This window comes from Alligator mississippiensis, chromosome 1 (assembly GCF_030867095.1).
Source record: "Alligator mississippiensis isolate rAllMis1 chromosome 1, rAllMis1, whole genome shotgun sequence".
Classification (NCBI taxonomy): domain Eukaryota; kingdom Metazoa; phylum Chordata; order Crocodylia; family Alligatoridae; genus Alligator; species Alligator mississippiensis.
The window spans coordinates 95,124,727-95,149,376 of record NC_081824.1 but is presented as its reverse complement, the minus strand read 5'-3'; the positions used below and the strand labels follow the sequence as shown (position 1 = coordinate 95,149,376).

At 42.0% G+C, this 24,650-nt stretch overlaps 1 protein-coding gene across 1 annotated transcript in view; it reads left to right on the top strand.

Moving 5' to 3' along the window:
- Window positions 1-24,650, top strand: part of AK9 (adenylate kinase 9) — a 191,235-nt gene that overhangs the window by 140,248 nt on the left and 26,337 nt on the right. The window contains exons 25-30 of the mRNA XM_019499938.2: window positions 3,189-3,313; window positions 6,306-6,525; window positions 12,330-12,392; window positions 17,836-18,039; window positions 22,057-22,275; window positions 24,391-24,604. Coding sequence (XP_019355483.1) covers window positions 3,189-3,313; window positions 6,306-6,525; window positions 12,330-12,392; window positions 17,836-18,039; window positions 22,057-22,275; window positions 24,391-24,604 — 1,045 coding nt within the window. The remainder of the gene's footprint in view (window positions 1-3,188; window positions 3,314-6,305; window positions 6,526-12,329; window positions 12,393-17,835; window positions 18,040-22,056; window positions 22,276-24,390; window positions 24,605-24,650) is intronic.

Below are 24,650 nucleotides of genomic sequence, written 5' to 3'. Positions count from 1 at the left end.
GGATTTTTTTCTTCCTCCTCATCCAGAAGGCAGACAATTTCATCCTGGGCCTTAAATCTAGTACTTCCTTATGTAACGGAGCCAAAACCTGAATCCTTGCCATCTTGCTCATTTCACCACTCTCAATATAAATAGCATTGTAGTAGTTATTAATTCATCCTGTTAAAACCTCCGTATCTTGTATTTCATGTGGAGGGAGTGACAATGAGGCTTGTCCTAAGTTCATCCGAATGGTGAGATCATACCTTCATGTCAATTAATATAGCTATTGATCTGTGCTTTTTTTGGAGTCTCGTCATCTGTGGAAGAAATAAAATTAAACACCTTGGATATTAAAAGGGCATTCTTACATTACCTGAACAGAACAAAATATATTCAGATATCCGCTAAATCATTTGCTTCTTTTGGTACCAAATAAGAGGAAAACAGTTCCATCTCAAAGACTTTCAGAACAGTCCTCTAATGTATATATTAGGTCCTAGTTGACCAGAGCAGATTACCTCAGAAACCTGTTTAGGCAAGGAACTTGAAATATGTAGGGCATCCACATGCAGCTCTGTTCATACAATTAAACTTTATTCTTTGGTCACAACTTCAAGAACAAATACCTAGATAATATCCTAGGTCTCTCTCATTTTGTCTAGATGATTGGACAGCTAAAAGCCATGAGAGATTCAGATGTCCACTGTTGCACTTAGAAACCAGATTTTTAAACCTAGTGCTTTAAGAATTGACACAACACTCAGCTGATTAATAGCAGAATGTCTTGCTTTAATAACTACCGACAAGCTATAAAGCTAAATGACAGAAAAAGACTCTGTCCCAATATCAATGAGTTATATTGTCACATAGGCTTTGTATTCGCTGCAAGAGATTCTTTACCCATGCAGGCCAGAAGCCAGTTCAGTTTCAGCTTTCTCAAAGTGTGCATCTGTCACTTTAGTCCATCTAGAAGTAGGTTTCAGCATCCCTTTTTCCTCTAAAGAAGAACCCCCCCTTTTTGCTGGCAACTCTTTCCTTATACTTGTTCAATTGTATAGCTTCAAAGCATTCTTTCTTGATAGTTGGTAATCAAAGTCTGAACAAAGTAGGCAAGGACGGAATGAACATGTTACAATTGTATCCTGTTTGTGTGTTTATTTTGCTTCTGCAAGCTTTTGATTAGTTTGGAATCAAATGGAATGGGTATTGATTGAATGAGGTACCTTTAGAGAGGTACCTCTCCACTATTTAAGTGCTACATTCATCCCCCTTTTCTCTTCCCCCCCAGCCTATCTCTCACCCACTGACTCTTCAATTTACATCTTCACTGACTGCCTGTCTTGCATGCATACCAGGCCAGCCTCTGGCTTCTTTACTTTCATTCCATCCAAGAAGAGCACACACCCACTGCAGAGCCTTCCTCAGCTTGATGAAGGGTTTTTAAACCCAAAAGCTTGCTAATTTTTTTTTCCAACTATTTAAGTTGGTCTAATAAAAGATAGCAGTTTCACCCAAAGAACCCTGTCTGCCTGAGGTATCTTTAGGAAGTTGATCACAAAATACTATCTTTTGGTAGCTATGTTAACAATAGATCCTAAATAGCTGCATCAAATGGCTTATGAAGATATTTGACAGACATTAAATGCCTGTTTTGAGAGATATGCCTTGATTAAGGAACTATGTTATAAGGTTTTTTGGGGCACATGGGATACCTTTTATTAAACCAAAGCAGGTCTGTTAAATGTAAATAGAGGTAATAAAGATCAAAGGCTATTGGATACAATAGATGCGAATTTCAGGAGAATACGTTGGTTTAGCATAATAAACATTCAGAGCTTGACTGCCTATTTTGAGATGTATGCCTTAATTAATTAATGCAAATGTGAGGCAGTGAGGAACAGGGGCCACTGGGGACAATTGGTGTGAGGTAGGAAGGTCAGATGCAGTCACATAGACTGATTTAGCATAATAAACATTGGGTATATTCACAATTAACACAGGACATGAGATCAATTTGGAATTGCTTTCTTCTAGGCAAATGTTTAGTATCGGACCCCCCTTAGCCAGAGATAATGATAATAATAATCAGACAACAGATAAAAAATTACCATTTTCAGGCACCCTTTCTGTCCAGGCCCCAGGCAGCTGCCTGATTAGCCCATGCCTGTGTCTGGCCCTGGGTCCCATATTACACAACTGGGAGTATTATCATCTTGAATTTGGGCGGCAAAAGAATTGAGGACAAGGTTTCACCTTTTATGTTCTTGTAAGGGGAAAACATGAGAGCATGCAGCACTCATTTGTGGCACCTAATGGTGATTGTTTGTGTAAATGACAAACTTTGACATATGGTGTATGTGAGCAGCTGGGTGGAGTCCATATGTTCAGAACATCTCCAAGAATCCTACTAACTGTAAACAAATTAACCACTTTTAGATAGAGCTATGTTATAACAACATTAAGGTTACAAAATAAAGCACACAAAAAATTAGAAAATGATAGAATTAAATTTGCTTGTATAACTTAATGGCTCCTTCTTGCATATATGTGTGTTATGGTAACAGGATCCTTGTTTCAATCCTTTATACAATTATCCTCTGCTCAGAAGATAACTTAATTATAACAACATTAAAATGCTGTTGTCCATAGGATCCCTACTTCATGTTTTAAATTCATTCCTGTTTATTGATAAGCTACATTTTGGAAACTTTTGACCTGCTCTGTTTAATAATTTGTGTGAACGAGTTTATTGCATTTTACTACATCAAATTACTTTGCTGCTGCTAAACTAGATCAAAGAAAGCCAGCTACACCCAAAATGTTTTATTTAATTTTCTCAAGCCATGTATTTGTGGTAATCTCACCATGCCTATCATTGAAACCTGTAAAAATACCACATTATTCCATGCAAACTGACTTTAAACCAGAAGCAGTGTGGCACAGTGGGTTGACTAATTAACATCTATGGAGGCTTTTTAGCACTGTCCTTCAACAGTGTTAATTAGCCTTTTCAATACACCACCTTGTGCATGTGACACACTTACCATGCTTCTGGTTTGTGAAGCACTCCATATGGAGCAGCACAGAACATTTGAAGGCACAACCACCTGACACAGCAAGATGTATATATTCCCTCAGTCAGTTAAAGAGCAGTGTAATGGACAAGCAACATAGATATTAATTTTTTTGTGATCTCTTGTCTTTAGATTTATGAAGTGGAATTATCTGATGAGGAAGAAGCAATCAAAGCAAACCTAGTAGATAATGAAGCATTGCCACTAGAAGTACTTGATAATATTGTTTCTGACTGGTGGACAAAGGAGCCATTCCGGTAACTAATTTAATCATATTATTTATCTTTTAGTTTCATTTTAATTTTAATCTTTAACTTTAATCTTTTAATATATTCCATTTTTCAACCATAGGTCTACAGATTGGGACTATATAATGAATAACATGGCAATATAGAGTCTCTTGAATTTTTAGTACATTGCAATATCAAAATAAGCCAATACATTTAAGAATACAGTACATTCACTTTAATAATTGCAAAAACTATCAAACCATCCAAAAATAACTCCATCTTCCAGAGGAAAACCCAAAGGATAGGATTCAATAAGAAAATATAAGTACCAATTCTGAATACCAATCCATTTATTTGGAAGGCTGAGGAGGACAGGGGAAATGTTCAGAGCTGTCAATATTCTGGTTATAACCTTTATAATTATTCATGGTAAGAAGAAACATGACTAGATGACTTCCTTCTGAACTTGAGAAGGAAAGATTCATGTCATAGTGAGTTTTCAGAATACAACCATTTATAGACTGCTGCATCTTAGTAGACAGGCATGCAAGAAGTTGCACAACTGGGTCCAAAACAGTAAAATCAAATTTGTAACTTTTATGATTTACAAGTACAATCAGAGTTTTCTTAGTGTATGAAGACAGTATAGAGCTAGAGAACATTCTTAGACTTCACAAAACACTGAACAAGAAAAAACTTCAGTAAGAAAAAAATGCTCTCCAATAAAACAGACATAATATAGTTTCTTAGTCACCCACTAACTTCTGCCAGCTACTTTCTCTATTAATATAATCTGGCAGGCAAAAGGCTGAATGACTGTATTTGCACAAAACCAAGATGTCTTCAAATTTAAGACTAGCTCCCAATAATTAGATTCTAGACACTGGGGGGGGTGGGTAATCATATATTTGTCCCCCTCCCCCCACTGTCGCAGCAGGTGTTGTACACCTTTGGGGAAGAAATCATCCTTTTAATTTTGCATTTAACAAAAAAAAAAGTATGATACCTGCTAGCTGTCAGAAGCTCCATTGAAATGTTCTATAGGAGAATGGATTAAAGAAATCATTGGTTCAGACTCTCACCATTTCCTCACCCTTCTGCAAATGTAAACGATCCTGACTCTCACTGGAGGGGAGGATGGAAAAAAATTGCAATCTGATTCCGTTATTCCATAAAACTTCTATCCATTCTGCCTCAGCTGAGAAAAGTGGTCTGTGTCTTGCTGTTAAGGCTCATGAGTGTGAGAGATTGCAGTTATATTTAATCTACCAGTAAAGGTCAAGGGTCTGTCCAAGCTTAAATGGCCCATCAGATTTGTATGGTTAAGGCATGCTAGCTTCTGGAGCCAGCCGCACACAAGGGAGTGATGTGGCTAGCATTATATCCAACTGCTTTTGACTCCCCAGGCCAAATGGCCAGAAGCCTGTTTTACACCTGAGTTGACTGGGAGTGATCTTTAGCACAGGTCTGGAGTAAAGTCATGCCTCTAGAACTACATCTCAACTAGTTTGCCACCACAGCCCAATCTATTAAAAAGAAATATAGAAACACTAAACCCAGGTTGGGATGTACTTATCCAGCAGGAGGATAGAAGGGGTATGACCGAGCCCTGAAGCCCTATGAGCAAATGAAAACTGCCTCCATTATTAGTAGGAAAGGACTTTTGCAGAGTCCATGCCATGGACTCTGGGAGAGAGGTCCTACCCACTCTTCCAGATCAGGAAATCATCAGGTAACAAACTTCACATGACAGACTTTACCAAAATAATATGATAGCCACTCATAATAGCCGCTCATAATTTTAAAGCAGTGGCTAATAAGTGCTATTTTTGAAGATACATGAGCAGCATTGAAGATACAAGCAAAGTTATTATGGGTTACAGTACTAAACTAGTTGAAATTGTTTGAATACAAAATGGCCAAAACATTTTTGTCCCATTCAAAAAAACAGACTAAAACAAAGAAAGCTGATGTAAACATTATTTTCCTAGCCTGTAACTTTGACATGTTGCTCCTCTTGGTGTATCTCTCTGTTAGGTCTTCCTTCTCTATTGCAGTCTAACAAAAGCTGCAAGGTACTGCACCTAGGGAGGAAGAACCAGCAGCATACCTCCAGGCTGGGGATCTCCCTTCTCGTCAGCACAGAGGCAGAAAAGGATCTTGGGATCAATAATGACACCAAGATGAACATGGGCCACCAATGTGGGGACACGGTCACGAAGGCTAACTGCACCTTGTCATGCATCCACAGGTGCATCACAAGCGGGTCCAAGGAGGTGATCCTCCCCCCCTCTGCGACATTGGTCAGGCCACAGTTGGAGTACTGCGTCCAGTTGTGGGCACTGCACTTTAGGAAGGATGTGGCCAGCATCGAGAGGGTCCAGAGGAGGGCCACTCGCATGATTAGGGGGCAGCAGGGCAGGCCCTACTAGTGGAGGCTACAGGACCTGAACCTGTTCAGCCTCCACAAGAGGAGGCTGAGAGGGGATCTGGTGGCCATCTACAAACTGGCCAAGGGGGACCAGCAGGCTATGGGAGAGGCCCTGTTCCCCCGAGCACTACCGGGAGTAACGAGGAATAACGGCCATAAGTTGACAAGAGAGTAGGTTCAGGCTAGATATCAGGAGGCACTACTTCACAGTCAGGGTGGCTAGGATCTGGAACCAACTTCCAAGGGAAGTTGTGCTTGCTTCTACCCTGGGGGTCTTCAGAAGGAGGCTAGATAATCACCTGGCCAGGGTCGTTTGACCCCAGCACTCTTTCCTGCCCATGGCAGGGGGTCGGACTTGATGATCTGCTCAGGTCCCTTCCGACCCTAACAACTATAAAATGAAAAGTCAAAAAACATTTGTAAATTTCTAAGTTGGAATTATAAGAAATTAAGAATAAAATAATATTTTGTTTAAAAGTAGTATTAAAACACATTTTGATAAATGGTAGTATTTGTTATACTTTACTCGCTGAATAACCTTTGTAGTAAATTTTCTTTTTAAAAAAAGTTTTCTTTATTTTAAATCAGATCCACAGGATTTATACTGGATGGTTTCCCTCGTACCATAGATGAAGCCCAGTTTTTATCAGATCGAGGACTTTGTCCTGATGTTGCAGCTATTATACAAGTGGAAGAAAGTGATATTATTGATCATCTTCTTCCTCCCCGTTTGACAAAATGGAAAGATAAACAAAATAAAAAAATGGAGTTTAAGAAGAAAACCAAAGAACAGAAGGCAAAAATAAGGGTAGGTTTTAAATCATTTTCTAGGAAATATTTATATAGATAGTAGGAAAGTATCAGTTTAGGTTCCAGAAAAAAACAAGTCATTTTTAATCAAACTTTGAAATGAATCAACTGTTCAAGAAAAGATGAGAATATGATCTGATGGTTTTTGTTTTTAAAAAAGCATGTAATAATAGTAATGTGGCCAACTGTGGCATTTATGCCACATTTGGCATGGGCAGTCTGTGTGTAACACATGGCAGACTTGGGAGGAGACAGCACAATAGCAGGAAGGGCAGAGAGCAGAATACAGAGCAGCAGATTGGGCAGTGAACACAGGACAGGAAGTAGAAAGCAAAGCAGTAGTATGCCTGCCAAAAAAAGTTGGCCCCATCACAAGAGGGCTTTTAAGCATTAATGAAAGAATTTGTAAAGCTCAATAAAATTATTTGGATAACTATGTGTTTGCAGTTCAGGAAGATGAATATAAATAGGGAGTGAAATCATTGCACCATTTGACATCAATATGGGATAAAGGCAAGGAAATGCACTATGGCTTGTTCTCTTTAATATTGCTTCACGGTTAGGGTTGCCAGGATCTGGAATAGGCTTCCAAGGGAGGTGGTGCTTGCCCCATCCTTGGGGGGTCTTCAAGAGGAGAATGGACAGGCACCTGGCTGGGATCACATGACCCCAGGGTTGGTGACCCTTTTCTTGCCTGCCAGAGACAGGGGATCGGACTAGATGGCCCACTGAGGTTCCTTCCAACTCTGGAATCTATGAATCTATGTTATAGAAAAAGTAGCAAAATTCTCAGACTGGAGTAAATTTAAATAGCCTCCAAGAACTTTTTGGATATGCTGGTGATTTACAAAGGATGACTGGAGACTTGAATAAAGTGGCAAGAAAGAGGGATTTAAAATAATTGTAGTTAAAACCAAAACTTGACTGCAAGCTGAATAAGAGATCTTTGACAAGTTTATTTAGCAGTCAGTAACCCCAGATATCCAGGAGCTAGGCAGTTTAAATACCTAAGCACAATAATTACTAATACCATTTTGGTGAGGGATGAAATTAAGGCACAGGTAGAGATTAGGAATGCCCATTCATTCTCTTTGCAAGAATTTTTAACTCTGAACAATTACTGGGAAAAACTGAATTTCTGACCACTATAAAGCCTTTTATTTTATATGGGTACAAGACCTGGACATTTACTAAGAAGAATGTAAGTCAACTAAATACCATAAAAAATAAAATATTGAGATACATTTTGAGGTTAATAAAGGAGACTGTAAATAGAAGAAGCTATAAGAAGTGAGTTCAGGAATATAATAAACAGAAAAAATTCAGTGACTTCAGTGATCAGGACATATGTTTAGAACAACAGACGTGTAAGTCATTCCTATGATGTTATGCCTCCTATCTGACCACAGAGAAAATGGAGAGCTATTATACTAAGCAGTACTTAATGGCTCTATATCCTTGACAGACAGAAGTAGGAGCAAATTGTGAGAGGTGCCAAAGACACTTAGGGCACGTCCCACATGCAACAGGGGCACACGCTTCCAGCAGCAAAAAAAGTAGCGGCACAAATTTGTACCACTACTTTTTTGCCACTGCACATGCCCCTGCATGTGTGCTTTGGTGCAAAGCAACATGCCCTGCTTTGGGGAAACTGCCATTTCCCCACTCCTCCTAGCTCCTGGTGTACTGGAGGAGCAGAGGCAAAACTAGAGGAGGGGAGATGCTCTGGCCAGCAGCAAATCATCTCCCAGGAGGACCAATCCTCCATATCTGCTGATGCATGCTTCTGTGGTGTGCTTCATACTGCTCTTTTTTTTTTGCGATGTTGTTTTTTTGCTACTGGGATTTCCTGGTAAGAAATTTTGTCCCCATACTGCAAATTTGTAGCACAGGGCACATTTTAACATACTGGGCATGCAGTTTGTGGCACCACAAATAGGTTTGTGGTGCCAGAAACCACACGTATGTGCATATCTGGATCCAGCCTTAGAGTTTACATAGCTAGAGAGCAAGAGAAAGAGAAGTATTATTTTAGCAACAAGCACATCTTAGCCTAGATTATACCCTGCAATAAATTTAAATTGGAAGATGCTGGCAGTAACATATTTGCAGTGACTTGTCCCTAGCATCTTCTTCCATATTGATCTCATTGAACCCAAGTTGACCGTGTGTCACACTGTAGGACATTCATGTATTCTTAAGTGTTTGTCTAAGGTGGTAAGTTGAGTGGCTGGGAACTTTCAGGACTTTATAGTTCTCTGCTTCTGTCACTGATACACCACTTATAACAGCAGATGTGTTAACCCCTCAGTTGCTGAATGTTTGTTTGAATCATAGAAACTCTGAAAGTAGGCAGTGACAGAAAGGAATTAACTGTCAGTCTGAATTGAGATAGACTCAGAGAAGCCTAGCTAGGAACAGCTATAGTAATAAATTGGTTAGACCAAATGTATCCAGATCACTCACTCCCTCTCCCCGCCTCCCCCGCTCCCACCCTCCTGCAAGGACGGTTGCAGAAGTTAATGCAACCATTGCTTATCCCCCACACTTGAATTCCTGTCCCCTCTAGGAGCTCTGAAGGTCAGACAGCACTGCTTCATGGGCTGAATCTAGCCTGTTGACCACATGTTTGACACCCTTGGGTTAGACAGATTCTGTTCAATTACATGTTTACAACTTACAAATTTAGCTAAATTATGAGCAGTTTGCATATGATTAGACAATTCTTATTAAATGTAAAGCTGACTTCTACAAGATTTCATCTTGCACGCAACAATCCAGCAGTTCAGAAGCTGAACCAGACTTTTCCTACATTTGCTGCTGTGGCACCAAGCACAGGAAGTAGAGATAGAGACATTATCTCTCCTGTACTTTCCTGGCTTGTCTAGACTGTTGAATTATGACACCGAGTAGCACCATAGTGAGACATAACACACTCTAAGTGATATATCATGAACCAGAAATATATAAAAGAGTTGCCTAATAGCATGTAACTATAGGTTCTATCACTGTCTCTTATATGGGCATGCATGGCAGTGATCTACACTATACTAATTCTGGTTTGGGAGGCAGCACACACAAACCAAGCACTATTGACACTGGATTATAGGAACCCAGTCCTTATACCTTTGTTCCAGGTGGGCACAACCCTCAGACTGACCACAACACCTGCCGGTTGATAATAGGTGAATTTATTGATACAGAGTAAGAACAAAAAACAACAATACAAACAATCAAACCATTCTGTATCTACCAATCCTAGGGCTGTCATAAGAGTCCAAGTACATCTGGTCAGGATGCAGGCTCCACTCTGAGGCTCTCTCTCTCAGGTGTCAGCTCTCTCTCTCAGTCTGGAGGTGGGATGCTAAGGCCCACAACCCCCCTCCAGTGGGGTGCATGAGATGGGCTACTGGTATACCCTTGGTTCATGATGGCCTCGGGGACCCCTCTCGATGGATGGGGATGGGGACACCTCTCAGGGAGCAGAACAGAGAGGAACGGGATGAAGGGAGGGACCCTTTGTTAATCTCAAGTCGCTGCTTTTGTATTCTCCTTCCCCCATGATGACTCCTGATGACTCTTCATCCGTGGCTATCTCTGGTTGGTTGTCTCTCTGTGATTACACATCCACATAGCCTTCTGGGCCTTCTCCTAATTTGATCTGTTCCCCCAAAACTGGGACTTAGGCCCCCTTGCTCTCTGAGGCCTTGTTGCTGGTGTCACTTATCTTGTGTTATGGGACAGTATGGTACATACTTCTTTGGTTCCCAGACTGTGTGTCCTTGTTGTGTTAGACATCCTGTCTGCCTTGAAGGCTGTGATCTCGTGTTATGGCATGCCCCCCATAATTTTCAGGTTGTGTCCATCCATTGGCCTTGTTGCGTTAGATAGCCTGTCTGTTTTCAGGGCCATGAGAAGCTGTGTGTGTGTCTCCCAAACTCTTTAGAGGTCCAGTTAACCCCTAGTGCCCATCTTGACCCCTTATAATGTATACATCTATACCTATAAGCCAATTCCCAATAAAACAGACCTTTAAATACCATTTCTAAGCCAACAAGCACAACATATATCAGTATGTTGCCTGGCATCATAATTGAGTGGCATAGACATACTCTCAATGTACTGCTGCCAATATACTAAGGGACAAGAAGAAGAAATCCCGATCAGAATGTGGAGGGGAGAGGAGCAAAGGAGGAAACTGAAACTAAGGGGAGACTTGGAACATGCAGAGATTGGGGAAAAGTGGGAATTGGTTTGATGAGCCAAAGTGGAGTCAGAGAGGGGACTCAAATGAAGTCAGGTTGGGACTTAAAGGGCTGTGGCTTGGGGAATGCAGGGAATAAACTATCTGTAACTACTAGAAAAGACTCTCTTGAAAACTTGGAATAAAACCCAAGATTCATTAGTCTCATGCATTAGTCTTTTCTGTTAGTAAAATAGCTTGGAGGTTTGCTGGCAAAATGTGTGTCTCATCTTGCTCTAATTTCTGGATTACATGGTTGTAGTAGGTTGTTATCCTTTATCAGTTACTTTGGTAGCTCAAGTGGCGTATGTCTGTGTCATGTACTTATCATAGAAGGGCATTCCAGAACACACTTTATCTACCCCTTCCTGCTCGATTTTTCCCAAAGCTATAATTGCAAAGAAGTTCCTCTGGGTGTATCTCTTGTTACCACTTAAGCATGTTGGAAACTGAGGTCTTCAGGACGAATGCTAGAGGATGTACCTGGAACTGTTACATTGGCACATTTCTGGGTATAGGGCATGCAAGCAGTAGCAGGTGGGCAAGACATGCTCTGGAGTATCTGGACTGGGACATTCACTAATGAACTATGTGGTTGTTGGTACTTAAAACCTAGGAAAACATAAACACAAAACTGCATTAAAAGATTGTCAAGCACTCCATTTAGGAAAGCATAGAAAAATGACTAACTGAATAACTTTAATTCAGCTTCCTTGTCTTTTTGTATTATGATACAGTTTTCAATTATATGATCACCTGTTATTTTTTCTGTAGGACAGCCATCTCAGTGAACAAGATGGATTATGTTCAGAGAACCAATCAGGGCTGTATATTTAATGAGGCTGTTATATGTAGGTTCCTGCTTCATTAGTTAAAGAAATGGGAAAGTGTATAGCAAATGAGTCAGAGGACTGCAGAAAGAGAAAGGATGGTTTCACCATGAAGTTTCAATGAAATGCCCAATGTAGAACTGAAAAAACTTCAAAGAACTTTGCTGTTAAATACTTGACAAGCCTTTAGCACCTGTGTGTGAATTGAGATATTTCAGAGCTTTATAACATGGCCAATTTTGTACGGTTTTAAATGAGAACAGCAAAAGACACACCCCTGACAGCCGAGATAGCAGGCTGCCCCTTTTGCCAAATTTTCAGACTCAGCTTCAAAATGTAGAGATGCTACAGCTTCTCATTATAGAGGTTGTAAGATTTTTTTTCAACACGGTGAAAATAAAATCTGCAAAAGTGTATACAATTCAAAGTAAAATTCTTATAATGTAAAGTGTTGGTCAGGATGAACTCTTAAGCAATGATACCACCTCAACCTGTAAGAAATGCAGAGAGAGAAATGTTGAAGTTCTTATTAATTTTTGCCTATGAATACTGACTAAATGAGATTTTTTTTAATTAGGTAAGCCTTAGAGATTTGGTCCAAAACTATTGACATTTTGTTCCTTTTATTAGCATATCAAACAAGTGAGCTCCACTGAAATCTTCAGATGAGAGACATAATAGAAAGTCAAAGTATTGTTGTTTTATTACCTTTTCTTTCCTTACTAACAGGATAAAAAGATTGCTAAAAGAAGGGCAGAACTTCTAGCAGAGCAAGCAAAAAAGAAAGAGGAGGTAAGAAAATAGAATGAACGAGATATAAATACAAGTTTTGTATATTGCAGGGTTTTGTCTGTCTCAGCAAGATCAGATAAACAGGGCAACCATCTTTACTGTACGAACAAAAGGCTTAAATAAATGCTGTTAAGCAAAACAGCAGACAGCAACAGGAGACAAACACAACATGGACTAGCCTCTTTGGGAGTGCACACACTCAAAATATTCAGTACAGAACTCCCCTCCCCTGTCCGCTCTTCCCCAGATAACGTAGCTCTTTAACTGCTTGGGCCAGGTGGTGACTCTCCTCAAACAATCCAATTCAGAGATTTTAGTCATCTCACTGGAAATGGCAGCAGGCTTCATTGGTTCTTTTTGAGTCCCTTTGGCAGCTGGAGGATTTGGTGGGTCTGGAAGAAGAAACGATGGACTTGTAAGAACTGGTTATGCTGGCAATATGATGTCTTCTGGACTGATAGGCAGCACATCATCTGGAGCAAAACCTTGCATCTGGTTAACAAGTGTGAAGTGTCTTACTATCTGAAGTCTTGGCCTTGATGTGGACATTGGAGTCAGAAGTGGACTGGCCAAGTTCACTGATGTTACCAAACTCTGGGGTAAAGCATCCACACCTGAGGACAGGAGGGTGATCCAGGCTGACCTTGACAGGCTCAGCAAATGGGCGGATGAGAACCTGATGGTGTTTAACACCGAAAAATGCAAGGTTCTTGGGAGGAAAAACCTGCAGCATCTTTATAGGCTCGGCAGTGCTATGCTGGCTAACACTACAGATGAAAAGGACTTGGGGGTCATGATTGACCACAAGATGAATATGAGACTTCAATGTAAAACTGCAGCTAGTAAAGCGAGCAAAACACTGGCTTGCATCCATAGATGCTTCTCTAGCAAATCCCAGGACATCATTCTCCCATTGTACTCAGCCTTGGTGAGGCCGCAGCTGGAGTACTGCGTCCAGTTTTGGGCTCCACAATTCAAAAAGGATGTGGAGAAGCTTGAGAGAGTCCAGAGAAGAGCCACGCACATGATCAGAGGTCAGGCAAACAGACCTTATGACGACAGGCTGAGAGCTATGGGACTCTTTAGTCTGGAAAAATTCAGGCTCAGGGGTGATCTGGTAGCCACCTATAAGTTTATCAGGGGTGTTCACCAGGATCTGGGGGATTGATTGTTCACCAGAGCACCCCAAGGGATGACAAGGTTGAACAGTTATAAACTCATGCAAGACCATTTCAGGATGGACATAAGGAAGAATTTCTTCACTGTCCGAGCCCCTAACGTCTGGAACAACCTGCCATCAGACCTGTTCAAACACCTACATTGAACACCTTCAAGAGAAATTTGGATGCTTATCTTGCTGGGATCCTATGACCCCAGCTGACTTCCTGCCCCTAGGGCAGGGGGCTGGACTCGGTGATCTTCTGAGGTCCCTTCCAGCCGTAATGTCTATGAAATCTATGAAATCTATGACCTTTTGGACGTACACAGGATTGTTTGATTTGAAAATCCATGCACGTGAAGTCACCTGTTCTATAGAGAATTGGATTTCTTGCTTTGTTTGGTGTTCAGTTATCAGGTCTGGGTGGAGTTGTTCCAAACAAGTCTTTAATTGGCACTTCATCAATAGTTTGGCAAGACTTCAGCCTGTGGCTGTGCATGGAGTTACATGTTGTGGTAGTAAAAATTCAGCTAATCATAGCTTCTGATCATAATCAACAATCCTCTTCAACACATCTTTAGTAGTTTGGACCATCCACTCAGCCTGGCTGTTGGCTGATGGATGGAACAGTGTGGATGTGATACAATAAATAAAGTTTCTCTCCAATGAAATGAAGTAAATGCTCTGGAGTGAAGTGAATTGTGCACCATTGTCAGACTGAAAGGCCATGTAACACAAACAATTTTCATTAAACTTAGATTATAGCACATGATGTCATTGTTGCAACTGGAACAATTTTCAGCCACTTGGAGAAGGAATCAGTGACAATGAAAAATATAGCCTTGAAATAGGCCAGCAAGATCTATATGCAGACAGGGCCATGGTGTCTGTCACATCTCTGTGGACTCCTGTTGACTGAATACCTACTGGCTTGAACCATTCTCCTCCTAGCAAGCTTGCTTACTGTTCTTTAGCAGTTTTGAGATGAAGAACTCAGTCCTCCCTGTACCAGATATGGGCATAACTTTTCAAGTCAGCTGTTTATTGTAACTGACAAGTTTTGGTTCACATGGGACAATAGGCAGATGGTTTTAAGGCCATACCAATTCATATGTCTTTTCCAAAATTAAGGCAAACTTGGATTCTGAGTCTATTTCCATGACACAAGGAACATCTTTGAGCATCATTGTGGTGTGGATCTTCTTCTGCAGATATGGTGTTTCTACACTGCTGACAAATCCAGTAGTGTGGACACTATTGGGTGATGGGGCACACCCAGAGAGTAGTAGTGGACGGGTTGTACTCAACCTGGCGAGATGTGAGCAGTGGGGTCCCCCAGGGCTCTGTCCTCGGGCCCGCACTGTTTAACATCTTCATCAGCGACTTGGACGAGGGGGTGGAAAGCACGCAGTCCAAGTTTGCTGATGACACTAAGATGTGGGGTGAGGTGGACACACTTGAAGGGAGAGAGTCTGCAGCTAGATTTAGACAGACTACAAAAATGGGCAGACGAGAATAGGATGGGGTTCAACATAGACAAATGCAGGGTGCTGCGCCTTGGGAGAAGTAATCCACAGCATACATACAGGCTGGGGAGTTCCCTTCTTGAAAGCACAGAGGCAGAAAGGGATCTTGGAGTCATTATTGACTCCAAGATGAACATGAGCCACCAATGCCAAACCGCAGCCAGCAAGGCCAGCCATACCTTGTCATGCATCCAAAGGTGCATCTCAAGCCGGTCCAGAGAAGTGATACTCCCCCTCTATGCGACTTTGGTCAGGCCGCAGTTGGAGTACTGCATCCAGTACTGGGCACCGCACTTCAAAAGGGATATGGCCAGCCTGGAAAGGGTTCAGAGGAGGGCCGCCCGCTTGGTGAGAGGGCAGCAGGATGGGCCCTACGAGGAGAGACTGAAGGGCCTGAACCTGTTCAGCCTCAGCAAGAGGAGGCTGAGGGGGGACCTGGTGGCTGCCTACAAGCTCATCAGCGGGGATCAACAGCAAATAGGCAGAGCTCTTTTCTCCCCAGCACCACCTGGAGTGACAAGGAACAATGGTAATAAGCTGATGGAGAATAGGTTTAGGTTGGAGATCAGAAGGCAATATTTTACAGTTAGGGTGGCCAAAATCTGGAACCAACTTCCCAGGGAGGTGGTCCTGGCCCCTACCTTGGGCATATTCAAGAGGAGGTTGGATGATCACCTGTCTGGGGTCTTGTGAACCCAGCATTCATTCCTGCCTGTGGCAGGGGGTCAGGCTAGATGATCTGTTCAGGTCCCTCCTGACCCTAGCTACTATGAAACTATGAAACCTGTGAGTGTTTCACAGCCTAAAGTTTCATTTAGATCAGCAACAGTATCTGTAGCAACTGGAGGCATACTATGCGTAATGAAATGCTTTTAACATAACAGCAGGCATCAACAGTAGACAAGCTCAATATGGAATAGCCCTTTCTATTAGGCCTGTGCGAGGTGGCTAGTATTCGCTTTGGATTCAGCCAATTCGGGGGACAGTGATTCGATTCAGTGATTCAAATCATTGTCCTGAATCGATTTGGCCAAATCTCCGAATCACACAGGCCCCATCCCCCACCCGTTCTCCCATCCCCAGCAATGGCTGCCCTGCCCGCCCCAGCTCCTGGCATTTTAAGAAAAAAAAAAAAAAAGACCCTGAACTCACCAGCTCCTGCCTGGTGGGAGGCAATCCCCACTGCTCCCCACCACCCCACACTGCATGGGGGACTCTGCATGAGCCACCCAAACCCCTGAGGCTGCTGCAGGAGCTGGTGATTCGGGGGGTTTTGGGGTGCTTTTTTCTTAAAGACCCAGAGCTGGGGTGGGCAGGGCAGCCATGGGGGGCTAGGGGAGCAGGCAGGGGTTGTGGGGGCTAGGGGACCAGGCAAGGGATGTCTCCCCATGATCCCCTCCCCCTCTTCCAGCCCCCCTCCCCACCCCCTACTTACCAGCTCAGAGTCCTGGTCCAGCTCCCTGCTGCAGCAGGCAAGGACTGCCTGGATCACCAAAGCTCTCCGAATCTTTTCCAAATCGATTCATAGGGCTTTGAATCGGTTCAGACCTTTTAATTGGCCCCCTGATTCAATTTGGATTTGGAGATTCAGCCACTGAATCGGGCCAAATCTCCTCTGAATTGAATCAGCACCTGAATCTTTGCACAGCCCTACTTTCTACTGGTGGGAGTCCAACCCTCCCTACACACACACCCTCACATAATGCTCAGCATGTTACAAAAAGTATTTATGTTCATCTGCTTTAGAAGTATCTAAATGTATATTACCATAGTATCTAAGAGTTATTTATTTAGACTAATATGTAGCAAGCTATAAGAAACATCTATTTTCACTGGTACGTTATCTTTACTTAAGACATTTTAATATATATTGGAAACAGTGCTACAGATTAGAGACTGTGCTCTGTAGTGTTCATGACTGTATTTTAAATCACTTCTAAGGATGAGCCCAAATGCACCAAGGTACTTAATCATGTCTTAACTTTTAAGCATGAGCAGACTCATTCAACTCTATAAATATTAGTCTGAATTTTACTGAGCTTTTTCTTTAGATATCTTTAAGAATTCTGTTATCATAAAAACACACTGGAGTTTATTTTATTTAATTAATATAATTATTTATAAAGCTTATAATTTGAGATATTGATAGCATTTTCCAAAACTGTTTTTTCAACAGTGAATCATCTGTGCAACAATTTCTTCCCACTTCCAAAATAATTAGGTATAACAACATAAAATTATATCAGGTAGTGAGGGGATGCACAAGGTATAAAAATACTTCAGTTTCAACTTTAATAAATATTCACTGGTAAGACTGCACATTGATTTCAGCAGTTTTTACAGATTAAAATGTATCCAGTTAAATCAGATATCTTTTTTGAGGGTCGCTATCGCTACTGTAAATTCTTGTCATTAGAATTTGACTCAAAGAAAAGGATTCAGATCCAAATCACTCTAAAAAAGGAAGCTGTCATTGAAAATAAATTGCTCACAGAAGCAAACTTAGATTTTCATAACCGTGATGGTCTGTCTTAGGATACTTTTCCTGTTATCTTTTTATTATCTCTGAACAAGTTAGTATCTAATGTGCCATCCTGTCCTCTCCTCGATTATATTTGTTTATCACTAAGCAACTCTGGGAACAATCTTAGCAAACTATTTAGAAGTTAAACAATGGTCAGAAAAAGGGGAGGGAGAGGGATGAAGAGAGAATTTTTGTCTTTACTTCTACACTATAGTTGAACATTTTGCACTTTAGGATCTAACAGATAAGGATGATGAAGAGGCCAGTGATGATGAGAATGAGGAGAAAGATATTGAAACTATTCTTGAGGAAGAGTTCCCAAAAGAAGAAGGGGAAGAAGAGGAAGAAGAAGAGCAGGAATATGATGCTGTTGAACGTATGAAAAATGAAATTGCAGAGAAGTATGAAGCAGATAGTAACAATTTACAAGGCGTGCAGGTACTTTACTCATGATCTAATTTATTACATTTTAATATGACATGAGATAAGGCATTATTTCAAATTAGTAAAGCTGACTTAATTTAGTTGTAATATTTCAGTGTTATAGTACCTGATGGCTTTATTTCCTCTTAATAAACCAGTTCATGCATGAGGTCAGACTAAATTATCATCAGGGATCCTGGTTTTCTCTGTTTAAAAATCCCAAATTCTCTGATTAAAAACCCCCAAAATCCACATATTTGGGTGATTAAATGAAACGCCACTATATATATGAGTATCAATTGAACACAATACTTTATTGATAGTTTTACAATGTTAAAGTAATTTGGAAGCCTACCAGTGCCTCGATCATAATAAAATACATTCTAAATACCTATATATTTTGGCGTTTGATTTTGGTTTTTTTATCATGGAAAATCAGAACTCCCCCTGCCATCTTCACTCACCAGGATATGGCCCCAGCTGCGGCTATGCCCCCCAGCTGCTTTGTGGTGCTGAGCAGTCCTGATATGGTGGTGCCCTGCCCCTGACCATGCTGTTTCCCCTCACACCCTAGCCACAGCGCCCAACCCTGCTGGTGCACCTCACTCCCAACCCAGTCCCCCTCCCCTGGTCCTGCCAGTATCCCTCACTGCTGACCTGCAGTCCCCTGGTCCTGCCAGTGCCCCTCACTCTAGATCCACAACCCCCTGCCCCCCCCCCCCCGTCCTGCTGAAGGGACCCCCCAGCTGCCTCTTGCCCAGTGCAGACTCACAGGATGCTGGTCTGCTGGGGCACGGCAGGAACAGCCTACAGCATGAGATGCATGCAGCACACCTTATGTGAAAGCACAGGCAGTGGCTGGGGCACCACATGCTAGCTGGGGCTGGAGCTGGAGCTGGGAGGACCAGTGCTGTGCTCCACAGAAGCAGCTTGAAGCCAAGTGCAGCTCTGGCCTGGGCCATGCTGTGGGCAGCAGGAGTTCAAGGGGCTCTAGGCAGTCTCTATCCTGCCCAGGCTGGAGCACAGTGGCTGTGGCTGTGTCTGTAGCTGTGGTGGCTGCAGGTTGTTCAGAGAGCTGTGGAGTACATCTGGCCCTGACAGACTGGAGGAAGGAGATGGGAACGCCTGTCGCACCCACTGTCCCAGGCTGGGGTTCCTGTGCTGCAAAGGGAAACCTGCAATTTCCTATGTTTCCCTTCTTTAAAAGGGAAAAATCTGCATTTTTCCACATTTTTCCATGGGAAACAGAAACCTGGATCCCTAAGGATCATAATAGTACCTTCTAGCTTCAAAATCAATATATGATATTCCTAAGACCCTTATACTGATAAAATTCCTGGTGGGAAAAAATCCTAATGTTATTTTCACAGGTAAATCTAATTGGAATAACTTGGGAATTTTATCTATGTAAAGACTAAGTTAAAAACAAAGTTCAGATACTGTTGTTAAAATCCGAAGTGTAGCTTCAACTGGATTTCTGGCTGTCTTCATAGATAATTGAAACAGAAAGCACAGAAATTTAAAGAAAACATTATTTACTGCATGGTAAATACTTAAACATTTAAACATTTCTACTGACGTCTCAGTTCTTTTGCACATTACAAGATCAGGTACTTCCTAGCACAATATTCTAATTCTAAATACAGCTTTACCACTAAAGGGATGTCTACACTGATAAGCAGTTGTTGATCCTAAGATCACACTCAATCAGGCTGAGCCATATGAACCATTATTATAATACTTTTTAGTCTGTGCCACTGGTATCTACATTAGGGGTTAGCAATTTATGGCCCATGGGCCAGATCCAGCCCACGGAGTTTTTGGAATCCAGTCCAAGCAGAGCTCTGTCTGCACCATGTCACATGATACTCAGGTGGCATGGGGTCCAGCAGAGGGGGCTTCTGCTGTGCCATGCTGCAGGTAGGCAGTGGGGAGAAGCAGCAACAGTGACTATGTCGGTCCTAATGTCACATGGACATGGTGTGGGTGTGTGGCATTTGTGAGACGTGAGGGGAGGGCGTGGGAACCCCCCCCCCCCCGCATGGTACACAGCCACTGCAACCAGCAGCAGCAGCAGGCAGGGGCCCTTGGAGTGTTCATGGTCCACGCAGGCACTGCTGCATGGTAATGTGCAGCTCCAGCCAGTTCCAGGAACTGCTTGTGGGGTAAGGAGTGGAGCCAGGCCAGCCCACTTCTATCATGTGGGCTCCCCGCAGATCACATGCAGCTCCCAGCACTTGTGTGCCACCATAGGGAAGCCCTGCATGATAGACCTGGCTGCCTTGCCTGCTCCCTGCCACCACATGCAGGTCCCGGGACTCTACCAGGAAGCAGGGGGCGGGGCTCCCCTCCACTTCCACTAGAGTTCCAGGACCTGCACATGGCAACAGAGAGCAGGGAAGGCAGCTGGTTTCATCTCACGGGGCTTCCCCCCAGTGGTGCGTGAGTGCTGGGAGTTGCATGTGACCCACGGGGAGCCCCATGTGGTAGAGGCAGGCTGGCTTGGCTCTGTTCCTTGCTACCACATGCAGCTTCTGGAACTGGCTGGAGTTGCATGCTGCTGGGTGGCCGTGCCTGCACAGGCCATGAACACCCCAAGGGCCCATGTCTGCTGCTGCTGCTGGCAGTGGGGGCTGTGCACCATGGGGGCAAGTGTGTGTGGGGGGGTCCCCACATACCCCCATCCTCCCTCACACCCCACAAATGCCACACACCCACATCCTGCCCACCCGAGCTTCACACTCCCAGTCGTCCTGGGTACATGCCCTGGGCTCCACACTCCGCACAACCCCAGTCCTGATGCTCCGTGCTCCCATCCAGCTGCAGTTCCCGCCACCCGTCTGCCTGCCCGGTGCTGCCGCCCCTTCCCTACCTGGTGCCTGGAGTGAGCACTGCAACAGGGGCAGGAAGAGGAGCTGCTGGAGTCCAAGGAAGCTGAGCAGGTCCCCCAGTCACTGCAGCAGTGCATGCTGGCCAAACCCGTGCCCTCCCACGCAAAAGAGTGGGAGTGATGTGCACAGGCAGGGTGAGGTACAATTAATTGGTGGGCACCCACAGACTGGATCCAGCCTGTGGCCTGTATTTTATCCACCCCTGGCTTAGATAGTCAGAATATGTAATTAAAAATGGCCTGAGGGTCAATCCTATCAGTATAGACATAACCAAAATTCAACCTATTACTATAACGATTACTATAACCATTGCTGCCATATTCAAGTTTCAATCTGTTATCATCTGAAAGATTAAAAGTCAGATGAGTTAAGAATAACTTCTTAATACTCCTTGCACTTCAGGAAGGAACCTGTTACAAGGGGAAGATCACTGTTTTTGCCCAAAGATTTATCTTTCTATTAGTGTTTTGGGAGAGTGTCTTTGAAGTCACTCTTTCCTAGGTCCTAAATGCCTTAAGTTGTAAGGAGAGGGGCAAGGGACAGATCACTCTAGAAAGGCCCTGCATAAATCCTCTCCCCCTTAGCCACTGTGTGATATAAAATACTGGGCTAAATAGACTGTGGTCTGACCCAGGATGGCATTTCTTATGTTCATATGTTCTAAAACCACGACACCAGACTCTCAGTTTTCTTTACAACAGACACTAACTTGCTTCAAGACCTCAGTATGGATCAATGGATAATGGGCAGCAATATTTTATACATAAGTAATTAAGCAATACATTGGGAAAGGTAAAAGAGAAAATGTCATTTCATTGGTTTTGATAAGTCATTTTTTTAATTTACCTGAATGGAAGTGGATTCTTTAATGTCTATGCAAACTATACAGTTTTCTTATTTAATTTATATATATAATGATGCTAACCTACATACAATCTTAACTACTTAGGGGTCAGTCATTGATCAGGTGAGGTTAAGGTGCAGTAACCAAGGAATTTAGTTCAATATCACTGATTGTAAATGGATAAATCTAACACTGAATGTAACAGCCCCAGACGTTATTGTGCATATCACCTGTTCGCATAACATGTGACTCCTGGTAGCATTATCATATGTTCTGTTTCAATTACCGGTAAATCAGGAAGAACTTGAAAGATTGTTAATACCCCAAATCACCATCAGTGGAGGACGAAAGCCTCACATCATATATTACCAAATTTATAACAAGGTGAAGCATCTAGTGGAACATCGTGAAAGCATTTTTGAGAAATGTTACCCAATCAGTCTACCACTTGCACGCAAGATGCTGGTTCTTTCCTATAAACATCCAAGTTGTTTTGGTCAGTGGGACCCAGTCAAGGTAATGTACCTAATTGGCTGAGTTACACTTTCAGCAATCAAAATACGCTGTTCTTTATTTAATATAACTAAGAATAAGTGTTATGAAAAACATATCATGAAATATTTTTTACTAAATAGCCAATACTATTAATAGCAAGAATTTATCTTCTTAGTTGTATATTTTAAGGTATGATTAATGCTCTTTGGTAAGTTTATTAGAGAACTGGTAATGTGGGAGGAGGTTTATGAGTGAGTGCAAATAAAGGTGGATCTGAGCCAAAATATTCTGAACCCAGGAAATATGAAATAATAAACAAAACATTCCTAAAACTAGTCTTGTTGAAACAGCTATGACAGGTAGAAAACTTTTTGGTTTTGGAGTAGTGGGTGACTGAAGTAGTGTATTAGCAGATGTATATTTGGAATCTGAGAAATGTTCCTTGATTTGTGACTGAGTAAATGTCAGGAGCAGAGCTGAGCTAAAAAAAGTCCATTGAAGAGGAAACAACAAAAAGGAAATTCCTGAAGGAGGAAGAAAAGAAATGTATAGTTGCTGGAGGAAGAATTTTGCAATTGAGCAGAGATTGTTGACTACCTGAAAGTGTTGTCAAAGCTAAAACAGAGAGCAAGAAACAAAGAGAAAATATAACTTCAGCTTTTAGGGACATAGGAAAGGAAGGGGCCACCAGGTATCATCTCCTCATTATGTAATCACGTTTTAAAACTTATCAGGCTTCATCTTAAACTTAATTAGGTTTTCACCACTACTTCTTTTGGAAGGCCAATCTAGAAGCTCACTTCTCATGATTAAGAATCTTCTAACTTCTGGCTTAAATTTATTCATGGCCAGTTTATATCCATAGATTTTTAAGACAATATCACTCCTCAGCTTACATAGCTCTTGTCCGTCTCTGATGTTGACACAGCTGATGTATTTATAGACAGCAACTGCATTACCCCTCTGCTTTGCTTTTCCTAGGCTAAACAGAACAAGTTCTTTTAGTTTCTTACCTAATAAGCCCTGTCTGTTCCCGTGATCAGCTTAGTTTGACATCCATTACTCCATTATATCTTTAGGCTCATTAACTAGTGCCCACTAGTGCTTTTTATTTCTGGCTAACTACCTATACCATCATCTTCAGAGAGAACAGATTATCCCATCACACTTTCTTGATAACTCCTTTTGACTGTCTAATTCTCCTTATTTTCTTTCTGGAAAGATTTTTTTTTCAGTATTTTTTTGTACTTGTTCCCAAGGTAATTATCAGAGTCTATACAAACCAGCCTATTGTTTTTCCTCTATGTCAGTACATTGTGTTCTTCCTAGGCAGAGACTGCACTGAGTAGATATTAGGCATGTTGTGAATTAGGTTTTATAGGTTTTATATTAGGTTTGTAGTTCTCATTTCAAGACGTAGAAAGTCTCAGAGTACCTCTTCCTATTTTGAATGTTACAACAAGGGTATTGCTGATACTAAAACTACTATTGCTAGGTAGGTTTTGGTTGCATTCTCATAGCAGATAACTTGAGTTGGTAGTTTTCCCCTGAGTTTGTTCAGTGCCTGGTAACTGGAAAAGTTGCTGCTTCACAGATAGATCACGCAAAGCAGCATTCATTTTCAGGATATGTAAAACAGCTAGGTGGCCTTGTCCTCATTGGCTGAGGCTGGCTGTTTCACAGGCTGCTTTTTTTGTCTTTAGTGTACTGTTTGTACCATCACCTCAAGGAGATACTTACTGCTTTCTCCATTCACTATCTGTTCCTAACTCCATCTTTGTAGGATGATAGATATGAGAGAGAGATATCTTAAAAAGAAAAATTACTTACCAATAATTTGTCATAGTCCCCTTTTCCCATCCTATGCCCTGCTTTACTTCTCTTTCAGTAGGATGTCGCTTTATGTCAATTATTTCCATTGTTTTCTATGGGCTTGAAAGTTACTTTGGTTCATAGGAGGGGTTCTGTTTGAGGCTTATGCAATCATGGACCATTTTTCAGAGGTCTTTGCCTCTTTAGTATCAGTAAGCAGCACCATACCACCACTTGGCCATGAAACCACTGTTGTATGATAGAAGAGTAACCTATGCCAAACAAAAGTATTGGTAATTAACTTTTTGTTTGTATATATTGCAGCTAAGTGAAGGAGATGTAATCAAGCCTTTCCAAAACCAAGAAACTCCAATCTTTCCAGTCATCCATCGGCAATATATTTATTTCTTTACAAGTAGAGAAAATAAAGAAAAATTTATGAAAAATCCCATCAAATATATCTGTCAGCCAAAACCTAAACCATCTGTGCCAGTTAAGATTGCAATTGTAGGCCCTCCAAAATCTGGAAAGACCACAGGTAGGTTCCAGCACTTTGTAAAAGTTTTTCTGATGACTGAGGTTGT